General features: G+C 41.8%; 1 protein-coding gene across 1 annotated transcript in view; it reads left to right on the top strand.

Annotated features, from left to right (window-relative positions):
* Positions 1-720: 720 nt before the first annotated feature.
* The window catches only part of LOC146977706 (LIM homeobox transcription factor 1-beta-like), a 46,620-nt gene continuing 25,188 nt past the window's right edge, over positions 721-22,152 (top strand). The window contains exons 1-2 of the mRNA XM_085792458.1: positions 721-1,139; positions 2,674-2,857. Coding sequence (XP_085648584.1) covers positions 974-1,139; positions 2,674-2,857 — 350 coding nt within the window. The 5' untranslated portion in view covers positions 721-973. The remainder of the gene's footprint in view (positions 1,140-2,673; positions 2,858-22,152) is intronic.

The following is a 22,152-nucleotide window of genomic DNA, read 5'->3' as shown; positions in this document are numbered from 1 at the left end:
GTGAAGTCATTATGGGTAATATTGGACACGTGTGAGTGTGTATTGTGGAGACTTTTGCACATTTAAGGCACAGGTTTAATTCGGAAACTTATTTTCACATTTATAACACAACATCTTTAAATGGAGTTTGAATGTGTATGAAATAATGATGTTTCTAATTGACAATAAAATATGAGCTATTGCTCTTCAATAATCAACACAGTCAATAGGCCTATCCTATAAATAGGATTTTTTTTATTTGGCTAAATGTTATTTTATTTTTCATTCCCAGATGTGAATCGACAATAAAATCTTATAATAATAATTACATATGTTTTATATATCCTTCAGCGGCCTGGCAATTCATCATGATTTTTGTAGGCTATTTGATTTTCTGAACTGGATCAATTTGAAGAGGTTCCGGTTAAAAGTGGAAACTCTGCAGGTTTGAACATGGCAAAAAATCTAACTAAGGTTGAAGAAGTGAACAAAGTGCAGACACGTGTTTATTGGTGGTAAATTGCGTCCCTGATTAAACCCACCACAGTCCCTCCATGACGTGAGGCCCGGGTCTACAGCAGCAGCAGCAGCCAGGCTGTGGGCTCTGCTGGTCTGTGTGGAGGCGGATCCATCCAGGCCAATGCCGCTGCGGGGCGGTGAGAGAGGGCAGGGGCAGGGGGAGGGCCCCGATCCGCCTCACCCGCTCTGACACACACACACACACACACACATACACACACACCCGGGCTGAGGATGGCACATCAGGTTGAGCGCTGCTGGACCGTCTTCACTCCGCACATCTGGATTTACATCAGCTGATCACCAGTGCTCCTGGAGACCGGAAACGCGTGAGGCTCCAGTTCTGAGGATTTTCTTTTTCTTTTTTTTCTTTTTTTTTTTGTTTGTTATAAAGCTCGGTTATAGGTCCAGAGCTCGTGCCGCTCCTCCAGGGTCTCGGGTCTCAGAGGGAAGCAGCAGAGGAGCCGGATCCTTTATGGACAGCGGCAGCGCGCGGTGCTCGGAGCGGCGCGCGGCGCAGCGCGAGGCGCAGCGCGAGGCGCAGCGCGAGGCGCAGCCTGCCGCCTGCGTCAAGATGCTCAACGACATTAAAATCGAGGACCGACTGCGGACTGACGCCTGCTCTCTGGACGTCATGATCGGTGAGTGGTGTGTGTGTGTGTGTGTGTGTGTGTGTGTGTGTGTGTGTGTGTGTGTGTGTGTGAGGCCTGCTGTCTGCTCATCAGCAGCCTCTTCATGCTATAGAAACCCGTCTTCTGCTTTCCACGAGACCTGGCTCACAACCTCCTATTGTTTCATTTCACTTTATATCAGCTCTGCTACTGAAGCACCGAGCAGGCCGAGATCTTTATTTTCTGGACTATATGCTTTTATTTTCTTTTATTTGTGGGGTTTAATTCTTAAAATTATTCTCTACATCTAAGGTAGACAGCTCACAGTCAAAAACAGGGGTTTTGATTTTTTTTCTTTTTTACAGATGAAATTATTTTGCTGCAACTAAGAATAAAGAACAGAAAACATGGAAATCCTGCTATAATCAGAAAAAAATCTCTTTCCATCGTACTGTCTGTTGTGATCTGTAGCCATATTAGCTTTTATGTTTTTGTTCTACATGGGTTTTGTATGTTTGAACATAATTCCAGCTCCATTTATTACTATATTTATTAATTACAGTAGAAAACTGAGACAGAGGTTTCACATCATTTTTCTAAAATCTAAATGTTGATGCAGTCAGCGGGGAGGAGACAAACAGCCTCCATGGACCTTCACTGCATTAGATTAAAAACATGTACATGTGAAGAAGTCAATGTCACATCACTGCAGCCTGCAGGTCCAGGACTGTTGGTTTTATTGAGGCCTTCATTATGACACAGGCCCACAGTGACACAGTGGAGAGACTGTCTCCAACCTCAACACAATGACTGTCAGGCTCATATATGCAGCTCAAAGCATTTCAGCATTTCAAGGCAAGGCATCGTTATTCATATAGCGCATTTCATACCAAGGCAACTCAATGTGCTTTACATAAAGACAAAACATAAAAAAAAAGAAAAACAGCATAAAAACAAAAACATTAAAAACAGGAGCAAATACGAATTAAAAAAAGGTAAATAAAATAAAATAGATCAAGTTTAAAGTTCTTAAAAAGAGCTCAGCCATAAGTACATGAAAAGAGAAATGTTTTAACCTGGATTTAAAGGTGCTCACAGTTGGGGCTGATCTCAGTTCTGCTGGTAGTTTGTTCCAGTTGTGTGCAGCATAACAGCTAAATGCTGCTTCACCATGTCTGGTCTGAACTCTGAGCTCCACTATCTGACCTGAGTCAGTAGATCTCAGAGCTCTACTGAGTTTATACTCTACTAACATGTCATTCATGTATTCTGGACCTAAACCATTCAGTGATTTGTAGACCAGGAGCAGGACTTTGAAATCTATTCTGTAGCTGAATGTATATTCAGAATAAAAAACAAGTAGAAATTCATTACTAACTGTGACAGACCTCAGATCAGTTGAACCGTCTCAGAAGCTCTGACCTCCCTGATATTTTGTTCTCCTCCAATTTGCGTGAACTGAGCCTTTAACAGGAGAGAGCCAGGCTTTGGCCAGTCTAATGTAAACCAGTGATGATCAGGCTGTGGTTCTTCATCGTGTCCTCCTCCTCCTCCTCCCCGTCAGGCGGGGACTGTGAGCGGGCCGTGTGTGAGGGCTGCGCCCGGATCATCTCAGACCGCTTCCTGATGCGGGTCAACGGCGCCTCCTGGCACGAGGAGTGCCTGCAGTGCGCCGCGTGCCAGCAGCCGCTCACCGCCACCTGCTACTTCAGAGACACCAAACTGTACTGCAAGAGCGACTACCAGCAGTAAGTAGCTGCCTGCGACCCCCACTCTGCTCACCACACCACACCACACCACACCACACCACACCACACCACACCACACACCCCGGGGCCCGGGCTCAGCGCGGCCTGCACGGCGCAGCGCGCTCAGGGCTGCGGCTGCTGGGATGTCACAGAGAAAGAAATGTGTTTTTTATTCAGTCACCAAACAGTAAGTTGCAGTAAAATATAAACAAAGACGCATTAAGAGGCTGGTGAGTGTTAAGCCTCAGGCCTGGCGAGCAACCAGCTGCAAAGAAAAGAAATGAACTCAGACTGGAACCTCCAGAAATATAATCTGTCAATATCAGTCTTAGAAATATTAAAACAACTGAAGAAAAAAAAATTTTCATTTGTAATCACCAAAAATATATAACTACACATTTACATTTTTTTATTAGTAGAATTTAACCCTAATAATAGAAACATGTCACAATTGAATTACTTTTTAGGTGTTTTGCACACTTATACTAAACCCCTGTAGCTATTGTGTAAAAAAAAAAAGAAAGAAAAAAAGACCCCCAGCTTTGTTTTACATTATGTACAGATATCAAATTAGAAATTCAGTTGAATCAATTTTCCATTTTCACCTGCAATGAAACAATCATTTCCTTCACATCAGTCAGACAGGACCAGACCACTGGGACTGACATTTGGATTCAAAACTAAATGAATTTATTCCATTTTGTTGATTCCAGAAGACTAAAGTCAGACCTATCTCTCATATCTCTTCTAGCCCATCTCCTGTCTGATGTTTTAAATGTAAATCTATTATTAGTATTAGGCCTATTAAATCACCCCTCATTTTTGTCATTGCAATTAAACAAACAATATAAAAAACGGAAAGGATTATCTACGTCACATTTAAATTCAGTTATAATCATTTTCATGCTGTGCGTCCTGATGTAGTTTAATTTAATGTAATTTGTTGATCAAAGAGATAATATTCATATGATATCATATTGTTAACATAACATTTACTGCAGTGAGTTGATGCAAAGAATAAAAAAAAGGTAATTACCAGTAATTTGTTATTTACAAAATATGAGAAAAAAAAATCTAAAATACACATGAATTAATTTAGGAATTCATAGATTGTATTAATAACATATTAACACAGATTTTTTAGACCATTTTATTTTCATATGAAAACTCATGTTTAATATGTTGACTTCTTTCTCAGGTCATAAATGTATAACAGGCTTTCATATATTATAATATAACCATAATAAACTGTAGGCCTACAGTCATCAGAATAAGGCCGTATTCACCAGAGTGCAGTTGTTATTATATTTAATGGCACATCTGTGAACATCTGTGCAGCTGTTATGTTACAGCCCAATAAGACTTTAATAGTTTTATAAAGACAGTAACAGTCACACCACCGAGCCACAAGAGTATGCACGACTGACGTGTGAGTCACTCTGAGGCAAACTGCAGGAGATGTGTATTAAAGATGTTTCTCAGGAAGTTGTCATTAAATACACAAATGTATAAATGTTATAAACATGTGAGGGAGCTGTACATTCAGCAGAAGAAGGAGGAGGAGAAGAAGGTGTGAGAGGATTCTTTTGCTCACAGAGATCTGCTCAGATTACAGTCTGAAGCCTTTGCTGTGGTTGTGGTTTGACAGCGCTGTGTTGATATGAGCATTGTTGTTTGGAGCAGGGGGGGGGGGGGGGGCTCTGCAAGTGGGTGGTCTTGCTGTTGTATTGAGGTTTTCTTTTCCAGACAGGCAGAGCAGCGTGCTGACAGCAGGCCGTCTGACTGTCACATCATCTCTCTGCTGGGTGTCTCTGTGACTCGGCCTGATTTTCTTTCATGTCTCTAAACGCTCTCTGTCAGGGCCTCAGTGTCACTGCTGCACGTCTGAGCACCGACAATGGCCTACATGTATTTCCACCATCAGCACACTGGAGACACACTGTGGGTTAGGTCGAGGAGAAATCATAACGACTTCAACGTTTTCATGGTGAAGATCCGCATTTCCTTCCATTTGGATTTTTCACGCATTCAAAATATGAAATAGGCCTAGTTACATATATCAAGATGAATCCCTTCAAGGAGAAAGTGATTGTGTTTTCACATTCTGAGATTGATCTCTGTAAGCTTTAAAGAGAGAAATACAAAAACTAAATTTAAAAAACATATACATTGAAACATTTTTATATAAACATATTTCAAATCAGAGCATGTGTGCTAAAAGGCACAGGACGATACAGAGAGAAGACAATGTGAAAAAAAAAGAAAAGAGATCATGTGTCATTTAAGAGCCGCCTCGCCTGGTTTTCTGAGACACGTTGTTCCAGACCTGAGGCCTCATCTGGTTTTTAGTCTTGACCTGGGGACCACTTCCAACGAGCAGCCAGAGGATCTCAGGCTCCTCTCAGGTCACAAATAACATCTGGAGCAGGATCTTAGAGGTGATCATTAGAATATTAAAATCCACTCTTAAACTCTCAGGAAACTCTATTTGCGTGTGTGAGCGACACATCTGGACAGGAAACAGGCCGAAGAAATAAACTGCAGTTGAATAAATTGCAAATATACTAATTTGCAAAAAAGAAAAAACAACAGCAACAGCTTTTTACACCCAACATAAAATATGTTACGGATACACTCCAGTCCAATACATTGTTAGATGTGATATTTTATTTCAGTGCTTTCAGTTCTTGGTTGTGCTGCTTTTAAACAATATGTAATTATAGTGCTGTATTTTATAAATGCAGGTATATAAGCAACGCTATCATTAAACAGCCGTTTATGTCATATAATGAGGTTAAATATACAGTAAACAATGAAATGAGAATCGGACTGAGCAGCGAGGCAGACCATGCAAAACTGAAAAAATGTACAATAAAATGAAATAGAATATTTTTTATATCACTAATATGTTACAATAATATTACATATTACAGACAGACATTCAGCAATATTTGGCATATTATAATCAATACATTAAATTAGTCCATATATTAAATTGAGTATAATTGCGATATTTTTTTAATTTTTTGATCGTGGGTACATATGAAGCACACACAAAATACTTTTTTTTTTTTAAAGACACAACCTGTACACTTGAAGAAAATCAATGACAAAGACCTGAGACTGACGGTGATATGGGAAAGTGACATCACTTCTGCAAATAGATAACTGCACATATACATAACTGAGTCATATACTGTGCACATTAAAATAATAATAACTGGATGCATAACTGGAATCACCTCTGTGGTTGATTCCTCCACCAAGCAGCAAGTCAGGGAAATGTAATCGCACTCTTCTCTGAGCGTTAAACAGCAGTATGTTTTTGAGGAGAACTTATGATGTCACAATAAAGCTGACCTTTAAACTCTCAGGTATTTGAGTTCAATTGTGTCATAATTAGTTGCTTTGTGAGTCATGGTGTTACTTACAGTCGATATCGCATCCACTCGACGTGTGATGGACGTATGTGGAACCTGAGAACAGAATGCCTACATCTGATGAGGATGATTATGTTACATACATGTATATTATGTAGGCTACTGTATGTATTTGGCATGTGAGGTATAAATAGGAGCACAGATGAATAGCAGCAAAGTCAAACAGCAGCGGGTAACTGTTTACGTGTGAATGACTGTAAATACAACAGTGACGGACAAATCTGATGAGTGTATTAAAATCAGTCAGGAGACAAACAGAGGTGAGCTGGAGGCTGTCACCACTTCCACAGAGGTGATACAGCTGCTTGCTCCTCCATCAACACACATCTGGCTAGTAGCTATAACAGCTGGATTGATGGTGTGTCAGAGAAAGGTGATGATCAGAATCAGAGAGGTTTAACACCCACTGACAAAGCCTAATGTTTGTGATTTGATCAGTTTCAGTCCATTTAAAACTTCACTAGGAAAAGCCTTTCTGTTTTATTTTGAAACATCACACTGCCCTCTCCTCCCTGCTGGGTCTGTTGACCTCTTGATGCTGCAGGTTCTGGTTACACACCAGAAACCTCAGCTCAAACAAACGGTCAGGGGAAAGTCAAAATGAAACAAACACCATCTGTGGTGTCGTGGGTGTTTTTTTGTGCTTCCACGGTGGTGCTGGCAGATGATTGTGTTTTGAAAGGCGCTGATAAACAGAATGTTGTATCGTGTTGTTGACAGCCGGTCTGCTTCCTACACAGGTTCACTACAGCACAGGTATAATGCTTTGACTTGTTTAGTCTTATTTTAATGTTACTCATGCATCGTTCATGATCTGTTCCAGATGTGTCACAGAACTCTGCACATCTTAAAGGTAGAGTCTGTAGGATTTTCCTAAAAAACTAAATATAGACTTATACAACAGAAATCCTGCTCAATCACCACCTATGGGCTTCTACTCATGTGCGGTGGTGACAGTGGGGAACATTTTGCTGTTTTGGTGTCTTGGTGGGGAGTCTGTGTGTTTTCCCCGACCAATGACGGGGCACAGGTGAAGTTGGGTTTGTGTAAAAAATAGCGATTGGATGCGGCCAAGCCGGGAGAAATGGCAGATACACACTTAGCAGGGAAGAAGAGGAAAATACAGTCAGAGTGAGGTGCCGCAGCATCAAGCCCATACCCGGTCGTCGCCGGCAACAGGAGCCTTGGGGGCTATGCTGCGACAAGTAGTAGGGCCCGTCGGCCCAGTTGGTCAGTCCTGCTGCAAGCTGTTTTGAGCCCTGAGCTCTGCACGGCGTGCGGTATTTCCACATTTCCCTCATCAAACTCATCAATCCAACAACTCCAAAACACTTTCTTGGACAAGTTGTGACCTGCACATTCACCACGCTATGAAACAATAATGGAACATTGTGAGACTGAGTTGTTTTCAAGGCAAATGAGTAGCCAGAACTACATTCCCAACACGGCTGCTCGGCAGAGTGACTTCTAAAGCGCAAGTAGTTCAGAGTATTTGCTTCATGTCATGTCTCGTAATGTTACATAGTATATGTTATTATCTCATAGCGTGGTGAATGTGCACGTCACAACTTGTCCATGAGAGCGTTTTTGGTGTTGCTGGATTGTGTTTGATGAGGGAAATGTAGAAATACGATGACCCTCCAATGTGTTAGCTGAGCAGCTCATGTCTCTGCCCCGCTGATCTCAAAACAACTTGCACCGACAATTAAAGGTAATGAACCTACTCCTAAAACTATAGGGAATATGGCAACAGGTGAATTTGCCAAAATGTTGAAATATCTCTTTAACGGTTAATGTTTGTGGCTGCCATTGTGTAGTGGGTTCAGAAACACCACTTGATTTCAAACATTTAAGTTTTTTTTTATTTTTTATTGTAGCTGATAACATCAGACTGGCTTCCTCCCTCATCATCATCATCTGTCTTTCATTGCAGTAAAATATTAACAGATATGGTCTTTGCTTTCCATCAAAATGTGGGTTATGACTCTGTGGACTAATATGAAGTTCAAATGTGTATAGCTGTCTGTGATTTGCTGAATTTGCTCATAGTTTTTGTGCAGTTGTTGTGGAACTATTTTCAGCCGAGGAAACAATAGACACTCGATTCTCCGGTGAGAGTTTCAGGCGGCGGGATGGTGTAAATGGGGTTGTCTAAATAAACTGCAGTGTGTGTGTGTGTGATGTAGTAATGAAGGAGTGTTACAACAAAGGAGCTCTGTGGCTCCGAGCAGGAAGTTGGATACACACATAATACTATTTTATTAAGATGATGGTCCGTCTGTTCAGCTTCTTGGCTCAGTGAGGTTCCATCTCTCTGGTGTCATGTTGTAATGTGTGGAGTGGAGCAGCCTGTCTTCTTGCCTGCATGTACTGTATGTTTTTGTTCCTCAACAGGAATGCAATGTTTTGATTCTGTATGACTGAGCACATTAAGATTGAGTCATATTAGTGGCATGTAACTGAACTATTGCACCTTTAAGATTTGCTCTAGTCTGAACATCCCGGTTCCTTATGTCTTTATGCAACAATCTCAGTGTTTTGTCTCTTGTTCCTTCTGCACATTATATCTACACTGTGGCCTGTTGGTGTTCATTGCTCTTCTTATTCATAAAACACAGAGCTTTGTGGGATTTGTCATTGTAAAAGTGAGCAGGTTTATTTTATTAGAAACCAGAGGAGCTGGTGTGTTCAGCATTAATCAAAGCAGAGACCCCTGCAGGTGAGGATCCAGGAGTAAATCCTGGACCCGGGCACAGCAGGCCGTCCGGGACTTTAAACATGCCCCCCCTCCCCCCCTGGGAGCGGTGGGGGTAAAGAAAAGAGGATGGGGGTGAACAACGTCAGGCCAAAGGAACAACACAGGAACCAGCAGGAGCTCCTTAAAGTCCTGTTCTGTTTGGATACCACAGCTGATCAACAGCCTGCCCCTGCACTAGGAAAACATGTCTCCATGAAAACTTCTCAGATTAGATTTCATCGCCTCCCCGCACGCCCTCGCCCCGGCGGTTGCGGCTCGTTCTCCTCCTGCAGCCTCCCGCCATCCTCTAACTGCGGTGATTTATGCCAGCGCTCCCCCTGACCCCACCTTGACTTCAAACAGAGGCAACATGAAACAGTGTGTGGACACAGGGAGCTGTGGATGGAGAGGTTTCAGCTCCAGCACGGCTACTGTCAGAGGAAGTCCTCAATCTCTGCTCTCAATGGGGGCAAATTCATTTTAGACTCAGTTAGATTTTCAATATGCTGCACACATAATTATTTACTGATTTAAAACTCTGGATTTGCTTTTGGTAATTACTACTTACTTCCACATGTGGATCAGTTATGGGTCAGGGAATATTCTGGATGTCAAACAGTACAGAAGGAATATCTCTGCTCACTGGTGGATTTGTTTGAAACATTTATTTTCTTTAACTTTTGGTAGCTGCCACGTTGTACATGCAAAGTCACAGTCCACTCTGCTATGGCACCGAGTCTCATGTCCCTGTTTTTGTTTAGTGTACGCGTCATTAATCATTGACAAACTATTTTACAGTTATATTTTGTATTATTTGTTTGTTTAGAACAAGGAAGTATTTCAGTATAATTTCAAGTAATATGGTTTTAGGTGTATTTTGAGCTATTTGAGTTGCTGCTGTTGACAAAGGGGTGGATCAGACTAGACTAAGACGTAACTCACCGACGGCCATATTGCGTTGGTCGACTCACTCTGACTCTGGCCACAGTAGATGGATGATCTGTACTAAAAAAACTACTTGTAACTTTGTTAAATTTTGTCCGTATGTGGCTATTATTTTAACTATTTGCATAATGTTAGCTGCTATAGTGTTACTTTAATAGAAAAGTACATTAATACAATTATTCATGATTTTAACCTATGCAGTATCATAACTGTATTTCTGCTTCTGTAGATCTGGGACAAAGGAACAGGAAGTGGAATTTTATTGTGGAAGTTCTGTTGGACGGTGGAGGTGTAATCAGCTCATGCCCCGCCCTAATGTGTTTCACCCGTGTTTCATTAGCCCCTCTTCCTTGTGTATATAAGCCGTGCTCCCCTTCCCTTCTATGCCAGCTTGTCTTGTTGTTCTTGTCTTCCTTGTCCTCCATGTCTCCGTCACTGTCCTGTGTGGTTTTCCTTTGTTATATTGGTTACAGTGAGTCCTTGCTTTCTTGTCTTATCTTTTTCTGATTTGCTTTGTACTTTGTCTGTTGTACTTCATATTCCTCAGTGAGCTAGGCCTGTTGACCTTTTCTTTGATACTTTGTTTTACGTTTTCCCCTTCTTCAATATAGAACTTTTGTTACCCATCAATGAGTTATTTTGGTGTCCAGTTCTTCCTAGCTGCTCAGACAAAGAAGATAAAACAAGAAAAACTAAACAAACCCAGGGACATGACACCAAGCTATCTGGGGGAGGGGAGCCATGAATGGGACCTACTGTAATGGAGACAATAACTGATGATCCTCTCCACCAACTTACCTTCTGTGAGGCTGTGGACATCACCTTTTATATGTGATGTTTGAAATTCAAGTATGTGTCATGTCAGGTGCTGTAGATCCACAAAACCCAGTTTTCCTATTCAACCGTCTGATTTAGTGGCTATAGGTTTTTCACAGCAGTAATAGACCTCAGAACGATGCCAAAGTGGAACCAATAAAACATTTCAATGCAGCGTTCTGTCCTGTAAAGGATCTGATGTCTGTTCATCCATCATGGAACTTACTGCCCACTTGTGGCACCAGCAGGGTATTTTCTGTGTGAGCTGACTACAGCTGTTGTTTCTATTGTCTCTGTCATTTTGGGTGGGTGTGACCACGTCCTGCTGGCAAAGACTGGAGCTTTTCAAGTAGAGAGGAGAGTAGCACTCTGTGGACATTTACTGCTTGAGTCGTCAAAATGCCATTCTCTCAACTGATACTGTTCTGAGATCAGTTATGATATTGCAGCATTAAATGCATGTGCAGACGCAGTGGACACTGAGGCTGGAGCTGTGGATACTGAGACTAGTAAATGGAGTATCCTACTTGTCAGTTAATGATAAATATTTTAAAGCTGAACATGAAGTGATTTTTAGATATTTTTTTGTTTATAGTGCACATTTGAACTTTTGATTGGCACTTCAATGATGAATAACCTTTAAACGTCCCCAGCCAAGAAAGAGAAAGGTGAAGATGTCCAGGCAGAAACGGAGGGAAAGGTTCAGCACAGACAGAATAAGAACAGAATACAGAGAGATTATCATGAAAAGGTGAGCTCTGATGTCACAGACAGGTGAGCAGCATCCTCTCAGATTTCATCTTTGGCCACCACAGTTTCACTTCACTCAGGATGTAACACTTCAGCCTTTCTTACCAGCCGGTTTGGTGTCTGGCACAGTCCCTGGCATGCAGTCATGCAGTGTAATGGGACCTACACTGTATGACTCCATTCACTGGAGTGGTTTTGAGGACTTGGTAAGTGTTTATAGTGAAGTCCAAAAGTGCGAGACAGTGATATTTGCCCCCAGGGTGGGACTTCAGTATTCTGGCAGAGCGGCTTTACACAATGTTGTAAATGGGTCAATTTAATCTAAATCACAATATTTCCCTAACTCTACCTAAAGCTCCTTTTCCCCTGGTCAACGACCCATTAACACCCGCTAACACTGGGCTTTTGTTGGCAGTGCAAAGAGTATTCAGAGATGCAGGTGTTTCAGCCGTGATGGAAACATAACACCCAGGGAATCAGTTAATTTTGGCCCCTTTTGCTTTTCTGACGTCTTTGTGCACACCGTAAAACACACCTAACCTGTCCAGCGTAGGGCTGGGCTGCATCTCTCAGGATGAACAAATTTGTGAAAGCCTCCAAAAAAACGTCTTTAAAAAATGCGATCACTGATAAAAGTGTCCCACTGTGATGTACCAAACCAAACTGTAAAACTGAAAACCAATTATGATAATAATGAACAGACAAGACGACCAAGTTAAAGGGATAGTTCACTCAAAATTGAAATTTCAACCTACTCACCGTCATGTCGACTAAGTGCTGGGAGAAGTTTCAGAGTCCTCCGTGCCTTCTCTGAGTTACAGCGGGGCTAATGGATACCACTTTTCTTCGTAACAAAAAGACACACCAAAAAACATCCAAATACCTCCATAGTGCTCGTATGTAATGTCCGTCTTGTATTGAAACCCCAAAATGCGAAATGCGAAGCCACGGATAACTCTGAAACTAGTTAATGTCAGCTTTTGACACAAACTGTCATTTGGCAAGTTGATATGTACCAGTCTAATTTTGTCGGCCATGATGAGATCTTGATGCGTCAGTGTTAAACCCCTCAGCTTTACAATAATGTGTGCACACAGCGTCTTAGTAGCCACTGAAGGAGACATTGTCATGATATGTGTCTCTCGTCTCGTCTTTTTCCTGTTTTATTTTGAAGTCCAGCATCTTCTCTTCCTATGCTCGCCCTCCTCTGATTACCTGCTGTCTGATTGCTCCACCTGTCTCTTTCCCTTGTGTATTTTACCCCGGTGTTTTCCCGTTGTCCTTTGTCAGTTTGTCTGTTGTCAACGTGAGTTTTTCCGGCATGTTGTCTGTCAGTTCAAATAAATAAATGGTTTTCACGCACCTGTTTTTCCAGTCTGCATTTTGGGTCCAGTTATGCCTATTCCCCATCTTAAGGTACCTTTATTTTCTTAATTAGTTTAGTTCCCTATTCTACTTTTAGATCCACTGTCATGCCCTTCTCTATTGTCCTATTTTGTCTCACAGTTTTCCTCATTTCCGCCTTTAGTTTTACTTTTACTCCTTCTTCTGTTTTAACTCTTTTATTTAATTAACTGCATTCTGCATTTTAATTTAAGTCCTCCTGGTCTCAATGTGTTGTTGGGTTCTCATATTGTAATAACGGAAATAACGGTGATACTGACGGTGCTTCTTTTTTCAATAATGAGTAATCAATTTTTTTTTTTTACATATTTGGGCATTTATAACGCAATAATTACTTTTCCTGGTAATTAGTTACTGTAATTCGGTTACTAACTCAGTTACCTTTTGGGGAAAGTAACTATAACTAATTACTTTTTAAAAGTAAAATAAAAGTCACATACTGTATAAACCTAAATAAACAGGTATAGAAAGCAGGATAGCATTTGTGTGACTACTATAACCTCAGTAGATACTATTTCACTGGACAATAAGAACGGGATGATTTGTGTGGATGGAGAAAATGTCTTAGTTTACCAACATTTTGTTTGTGACATAGGAGAAAACCATCCCACAGACTGAGTCCTCCCCTGACCTCTGCCTTGTTTAGGCCTGAGAGAAAGTCAATAGCCTATAAATGTTGTCTGGTCTGTGGCTTTTTTCTTCTTATTCTGCAGCAGACGTATCACATTTTTACCGCTCATGATTTTATCTGTGCACAGTCACTTTTCCAGCCCCGCACCACCTCTGCACTCTATCCACGTCTGACTTTGGAGAACTGCAGCTCTAAAAGTGTCTCTGACATGAAGGCATTTACGCCGTACATTCACATAATGGGCCTGAGGATCAAAGAGCGAGCCACTGCAGTCGAGCCAAACCACCAAGCCACCGGGGGGTGGGAGGCACAGGCTATTTTGTCGTATGGGCCATAACAGTCAGATTTATGGAGCGTTCTAGGGCGGGACGGTGAGTCAGAGGAGTTTGTTGAATTAATTATTTTTATTACCGCAGACAAGCCGGAGAGAAAACGAGATCCTCCCTGTCGCTCACAACAATAGTTCACATGAGAGGGCAGACAGACGGACAGACGTCATGATGTGGACACAGTTTTTATATGACCCACATGTCTTTACTCGAGACTTGGCCCGCTACTGATTGGTCCATTGTTTTAGGTGAAATAACAACAAATAGTCTGTTTTTGTGTTCACGGCTCACATCTGTCTGGTCACACACCGGCAGCTCTCTGGCTGAGTCCTATCCATCAAATGAACACTCAGGGTAACTTCAGTTCATCAAACCTGGGTCTGACTCTCATACCACTGACATTCATTAATGATGACACTGAACTCATCTGGGAGCACGGTGGTGTTGTAACTGCACATGTAAACATGACAGCTCATTTCAGACACTGCAAACAGCAGCTTGAAGAGGAACTAGGCAGGATTTCTCCTGTGGCTATGCTATATTTTTTACCGTAATTAAAAAGCTCCTGAGTAGTTGTGATTAACTACATGACTTGTGACTTGTTACAGTGAGAATGGAGGCTCTCTGCATTCCACCTGGCGTCTCATGGCTGAAAACCAACCTTGCAATCTGGCCACCGACCCGGTGTCCCAGCTCTTGTCTCTGCGGCACCGCGACACAAACACGCTCCACAACCTGTAATCGTTTGTTTATGGCAGTTAAAACAACACATATATACACGCCATAACATCGTATATGTTACGTTATCCACCCCTCCATGTATTGATTTTTCGCCAGCTTCATTGTAAACAAATGCACATGGCCAAGAGGAGGGTTAGCAACACAGAGGAAAAGCGACTGGACTTGCATAGTCTACCCTTCAAGGTCCACTGTCATGTTTCAGGAACCAAACATTATTTGGTCTCTTTGGGTTTTGTTTTGCACTTTCTTCTTGTTACATGAGGTTTTTTTTCTTTTAGTTATTTTTGAGCATTTTTTTTCTTTATAGGACAATGGAGAGAGACAGTGAAGTCAAGGACTAAGGCTAGTGGGTCAGATTTGAACCCATGGCCCCTGCAGGACAAAGCCTATAACCAGGCACCTTGTCACACTATTTCAAAGGCCTTTCAGCCTTTAAAGGTCCAGTGTGTAATAATTAACAAGGTTTATTGGCAAAATTTTAATATACTACCCCTGAATATATTTGTATAAGTGTATAATCGCTATAAAATAAAATTTGTTTGGTTTTCGTAGCCTTATAATTATTCTTTTATATGTACATATAGCAAGGGTCTTGCTTGAGAGAGTGTCACCATCTTGCACCGCCATGTTTGTACGGAAGCTCAAACAGAAAATCCAGCCAGACAGAGAGCACGTTTTGCGGGTTTCGCATTCATAAATGAACCAAAAAAGAAGAAGGAGGAGGAGGAAACAGCAGACATATTGTAAAATGGTTTAGATCTTCACCTCATCGCTCCATTTTCCTGAAATACTCCCAGTTGTCCCAGTCGTGGTAAACAAGTTTTTTGTCCTCGGAGGCCACCGTCATTTTGCCGACGGGAGGGGTGAGTGAGCGCTGCAAACTAGAATCTGAATGCTTGATATCACGATTTTCCCCACGTTTTACACACTGGACCTTTAATAAGAACCTGACAGCAGCTGAAGTCCATTCACCACCTGATGCATGGTGCAACGCTGTATGCTGCTTTTAACGTGGCGTTACATTGAGGAGTAAATAGCACATCTGGAGGCTTCTGACCATTTTCACCAAGGTGCAAAGAGAGCAGCAACATGCACAAGATGAAATGTGTAGAGATAGAAGTGTAGGTGGAGGGAGCCGATGTAAAGTCCACACAAGGCTCCCACTGGCTGCCAGGTTTAAACCCTGTAACCCTTTATCATCACTTTATTAATGTATTGTCTGTGTCTGTCTCCCTCGTGTCTGTGGATGTCACAGATATGTCTTCTACAGTGTCACAGTCCAGACATCTGGACTTCTGCAGATGTTATGATCTGTCACTGTGGCAGCTGCCACTTCTTCCAAAAGATAATATTATATAATGTTATTAGCTCACTGTTGTGGATTGTTATGGGGCATCAGTCAGTGAGCGGGGACATGCTCTCTCTGTGTCTCTCTGTCTCGTGTGTGTGTGTGTGAGTGCACTCTCTATGTGGTTGTAATATTTCTCCTGTCTCATACACACATGCAGTACATCAGCCACCCTGCTGCTACATACACTTGTAAAGACTTTAACACAGCGAGCAGCAGACTCTGCAGTGTCTTGTTATTCGTGTCCTGTGTCTGAGTCTGGTCACACAGTGATAGTGAAATTCAAGCTTGGAATCCAAGCTGAAGGTGATCAAGAGGGAGGATTGTTTCATAAACCCTTTAATGGATGTAATTCAGTGTGTAATTCTATGGTTTATTGGTGAAGTGGATGAACTGCACTGACAGCCACAGCATTAAGTGGTTTTTGCAGGTTGTGCAGTAGGCTACCACCTTTTAGTTGTGGGATTCGACCCATACATACGTCTCCTGTGTGTCTCTCTTACCACAGCAGTACACTGGCCTTGGTTGATGTAGTTACAATAATACATATGCATACTACCAATGGCATAAGATTGTATTTACATTGTATTGCATATTAAAGCAGAAGTAAGCTGAATGTTTGTGTTAATATAAGTCTTAAATAGTTATATCTTCCGACAGCAATCACTTATATAGAGTGTTTGGACCGAAACACGGGTCTGTTAGTCACTCTGCTCTGATGTAAGCCGAGGAGAAAACTTTCCTTGTATCCTACAACCTTTATCCAATGAGGAGAGAGAACGGCATAAAGGGGCGGTCCTCTCTGTGTGTGCAGCCAAGGGATGCGTGTGAATGTGGTGACATAGGGACGAGGGCGGGGGCTGCTAACTCCATCTGCTGACAGGAAGTTAGCCAAAACGACCGGATCGCTTACTTCTGCTTTAAAGTAATACATGTTCACCCACCATATCACTGTATTAATTTAATAGGTTTAGGTTTACACCAATGACCATGCAAGACACATGGTAACTTATCTAACACATTAGCGAGGTCACACTTTATTCTGAAGCTGAGAGCTGTCACCATCTCGGCAGTGACTACCGTATAATTCCACCGGTGATGCCGAACTAATCCAAAAACTCAAAACCTGCCTGTGACTCAAAACCTAAACATCCTCAATCATTAAAGGTAGGGTTGGAGATCCTGGAAAAACGGTTCTAGCAGGCCACATTTTAAAAAAGTCAAAAGTCAAGCCCCTGTCCTCAGACTTCTCTCTGAAGCCGTGTCTCCAGAGCTCAGGAACACCCAACGCTTGTTCAGTTCACCTGACATGATAATAGAACACCCAGCATCCATCTTAGAGCTGCATTGCCACCTACCAGACTTCAGTGTGGTACATTGGATCACTGGCATTGTCTTTTCCGTGGTCGTAACTCATCTGATTGCGCACGCGTTTAGCGTGGAACGTGCAGAGGAGGGGGGGAGCTTGATTGACACATCACGATCCAACTGACTTGAATGTCACATTCAAGACGCAATGTGCATTTGTTTTCTACAAAGCCAACAAGAAAGCAATCCATGGAGCAGTGGATAACATTATTTATCATAAACATGTTACAATGTGTATATTTGTTTAGTCTTATCTACCAAAATACTATCCTTCTCCTGTTATGTGTGTTGTCTCTTCTTACCTCATTGATATACCTTGTCTAATTACCCTGCTTTGCATCATTTGCACATTTTTCCCTCCTATTTTTTTTATTTTTATCATAAGCACAGACAGATGTCTATAACCGTGTTAGGCTGAGTCTGTCTCTGTCTCCTGAGTCCGTGACACTGAGGTGAGTCACTGTGACTTTTAACCTGCCACCAGAACAGTCGGCATCAGTGGCCAATCAGCACCTACTCTATGAGACAGAGCAGACTTTGTAGGAGTGAAATTCAAAACTACTGATGACTGAAAAATATTGAAAATATTCAATAGTCAGTTGAGTAGGGGGTGACTCATAACTTTGCATGGGATGGGAGACTATTGCTGGATGATAACACAGACCTGCAGTTGGTTAAATTAACAATGGTAACAAACAGTCACAGTGATAATGAAGATTTAAACTGGACCGTCTGGCTTTTCTGCTGTGGGTGAACTGACCCTTCAATAAGTTCACAGAATCGAATTCTAACAAGATGAGTGGACAGAAAGTTAATGACAAAACAAGAGCTGTGCAGTAAAAGTGAGTGGGTATGATCCTTTAACAGGAGTGTGGGTGTTTAAACTGCAGCGGTGGTTTATGACACTGGAGCAGGGCGACAGCAACAAGCTCGCTCTCTGTCTGCCTCTCCCTCTCCCTGTATGTCATCGTGAAAATCACTGCTGTACACTCACAGAGATGTGTTATGACTTTTTTGCATTGTGAATGTGTGTGTGTAGGTGTGTGTGTCTCTCTCTGTGTGTGAGTAAGTGTTTCTGGCTGGGTTGGGGACTTCAGTGAAATGTTTACTTTGACTTGTGGTGAACACCACATTATAAAAATATACATTTCTAATCCCCTTACAGTTGGAAACCTCTGCTCTTCGTTCATTTTCCCTCCTCCACTGAACGGCAGCATTGACAGGAAAGAGATGCAGAGAGAGACTTGATGATGTGCAACATAAAGAAAGTTAGAATTAAACTACACAAGTTCATTGTGAGAGCAAACCAGTTTATAAAACACTGTGCAACTGTTTGACAAACACATTAATTATTCCTTAGTCATGCTATTATATATTCATTCATTCATTCATGTAGCCCATATCCTACCATTCTTATTTCAAGTGAAATTTTTAATATTATTCTGTCCCCAGTGTTAAAAGTTGGACCAAAAACACATGTAGAAACATTAGCTCTTGCATAAATCTGAAATATTCTCCTACAGATGCTTCTCACAGTCATCATTGAACATAATGGTGTCAGCTGCCTGACCTCTGAACCTCCTCTCCCTTCCCTGGACTGCACATGGCTGAATCAACCGAAAAGTGAATAAATAAGCAAATAAATAACACATGTATGTAGAAAGACTTAGATGAGGACATCATACCATTAAATTAGTGTTTGCTATTGCTATACTGCTAGCATTAGCATTATCTGCTATTTACTTTCCAGCCCAGAGTTTCAGCCATTGTTGTGTTTACAATTCAAGAAGTTATAATACGTCCTCTGAGCAGACAGCCTGGATGCTACAGTTTTAAAAGTGATGAGATGGGTTGACTGAGTTGAGGTGGTGAACATGCTACCTTCAGTAGTCATCAAAACATGACTATGGGTCATGAACCTGCTGCACAGATGACCTGGGGACATGTGTTTTTTTTTTGTTTTTTTTTACTGGAAAACAGTCTAAATATTTTAGTTAATGCAGTCAAGTAAAGTGAAAAGTCTAATGTCTATCTAATATAGTCCAAATATTAGAGGGGACATATTATGTAAGTATCACTTTTTGAAGGCTCTTGTTTGTCTTGCTCTCTGGTCCCCCAAATGTGAGAACTGACAAAAAAACTCTTTAATTTTCAGGCTCCCTTGGTTGAAATCCATGTGATTTTACGAGCTGTTTCCTCAGTTGTTTAGCAATGATGTAACTAGTTTTCGAATTTGCATAATACCACCCCTATCTGTGAATACCATGAAAAGAGTGTTGTGATGTTTGATCCTTGGGGTATTTTGACCAAAGCACAGACATGTCTTTAAGACACCTGGGAACTATTTTGATTTGTGGGAAAAAGGGCAAATATGTCTCCTTTAAATCAAAATACAACACTATCATTCAGCATGTTTAGCCTATCTTGCTGCATTTTACAAGTAGGCCTATCAAAATGCTACAGAGACTTAGTGTACTGTCAGACTGTGATATATTGTATTTCCAAACACTCCCATTATTCACTGAAGCAGCTAAAACACTGTCAGTGTTTTTATTACCTACCCTTGTCATTTTTCCAGGTAACAGTTCTGTGGACTAAAGATGATGGATTCACACACAAACTTATATATAAAAAAGAAAAAAATCATCCAGCAGGAGCAGTTGGTTCAGTTGACAGTTGGAATAATATTGTATCTTGTTATTGTCTGTGTGGAAAAGCTGAGTAAACAGGAACAAGAAAAATACTCTGTGTTCACAGCAGATACAGCAGAAAGACTCATGTGTCTGTTAATGGAGCTCCACTAAGTTTTGGTGAGAGAAACAAAAGAGGCCTGAAGATGTTTGTGGGATGAGTCAGCACTGAATCCGTGAAATTGAACACTGCATTAAGAACCTCTGCTTCTTGTGCAAAGTTCATAGTCTACCTTATCTTAGAAGCACATTTAAAAACAGCAGATAGCTGATCAAATGCTGCTGATCAAGATCAATGCAAGAGACTCAGACAAAAAAAAACAAATGAGGACAACGGCTGATCTTATCTTGATTCTTGAAGAGAATAGATGTGTTTTCAGCTGTTTTGAGTGGATGGATGGTATCTGGATCTGGCTATTCCATAGTCTGCAGGCCACAACTGAGAAAACGTGGTCACTTGTGCATTTAAATGTAGTGGGAGGGGCGGTCAGGAGGCCCATGTCTCACCATCTGAGGGGCCTGGATTTAGTGTATAAGCTTAAAGGGTCTGTGATGTAGGGAGGGGTGATCCCACTTAGAGCTTTAAAAACAAACATGAGTGGATGGAGGGAGGCCAGGAGTGGGGTAACGTGATCCCTCCTTTGGAGCTGGTCAGAAGCCTGACCACGGGGATCTGGACCACTGGCAGGAGAAACCAGGGATCATCAAACTGGAGGACAGAGTCCAAGGTTTTTAGTGTGGGGCAGATCATTCAGTGTAATGGAGTGAAATAAATACTGAGAAAAAGACACAAGATCTTTCTGAAACAAATGTAGTGAGGTCAAGATACGACCTAAACTCATACATCACATGAAGCTGGGTTTGGCTTTGTTACTTTCCCACATGTGAAGAATGTAAACCACGTTGGTGATCGACAACAGGAAAACTTTCATTTCTTAGGATTATTCCCATCGTCATATAAATGTTGGACCTTCACAACCGTTCATCTCATGTCTTACTGACATGAACTGTAGAGAGACATTAGTCAGACTCAGTGTGCTGTGGAGTAAATAATGATAACAGGCTCAGGGACCTGCAGGGTGTAACCTCAGTCTGCAGCTATAGGCTGTCTGATTAGATTTTAACTGGCAAGAGAAATACTACTGCACAGTTACAATTATATAATGATATTTCATACCACCCCTGCCTGGTACCAGTAGAAGGGGTGGGGTGGGGCAAGCAGTGGTTAATTTGCATTTAAAGGGACAGGCACTGAAACCAGCCGTTCTGAACAGGGCTGTTTAGAGAGGATGAAAAGAGCTGTGATGTTTGATCCTTGGGGGATTTTGACCGAAGCATGTCACAGACATGTCTTTAAGACACCTGGGAACTATTTTAATTTGTGGAAAGGGGACAGAATATGTCTCCTTTAAGTTTGTTTTGGGTTAAAAAGACGACTCCATCAGAACCCAGAACCAGTGGCGTGCACAGGGGGGGGCAGAGGGGGCGGTTGCCCAATTGTTGAAAAACGTGTGCTAAAGTGCCCTCTTGGGAGCCAAAACACGTGTTAAAGTGCCCCCTTAAAAGCCAAAACGCGTGCTAAAGTGCCCTCTTGGGGGCCAAAACGTGTGTTAAAGTGCCCTCAGGGAAGCCAAAACGTGCGCTAAAGTGCTCTCTAGGAGCCAAAACGTGTGCTAAAGTGCCCTCTTGGGGGCCAAAACGCGTGCTAAAGTGCCCTCTTCAGTGGCGATAAGGTATTGATATTAAAACAGGCCAAATCAATGTTAAAAAAGGCCAATTTTCTGAAACTTGGTAGCCCTGAAAGTGCCCTCTAGGAGCCACATCTAGGAGCCAAAACATGTGCTAAAGTGCCCTCTTCAGTGGCGAGGACGCACTGTTATGTGCCCTTTTTTTTCCTTTTCGCCCCTGCCCTTCAAAAAGTCTGTGCACGCCACTGCCCAGAACTAATCCACCTGGTACTGAGGAGAGCAGACTTCTGGTCAGCAGGAGGTGGAGCATCATTAGAAAACAAGAGACAAAGTGACTATTTGACTAATGTGTGTGTCAGAGGGTGGGAGTGGAATAAAGACTTTGACTGATGTAAAAAATAAAAACAA

Source organism: Trachurus japonicus, chromosome 12 (assembly GCF_045865225.1).
Source record: "Trachurus japonicus isolate A0001 chromosome 12, Traja_1.0".
NCBI lineage: Eukaryota > Metazoa > Chordata > Actinopteri > Carangiformes > Carangidae > Trachurus > Trachurus japonicus.
The sequence above is the reverse complement of the archived record's forward strand: the minus strand, read 5'-3'. Positions and strand labels throughout refer to the sequence as shown.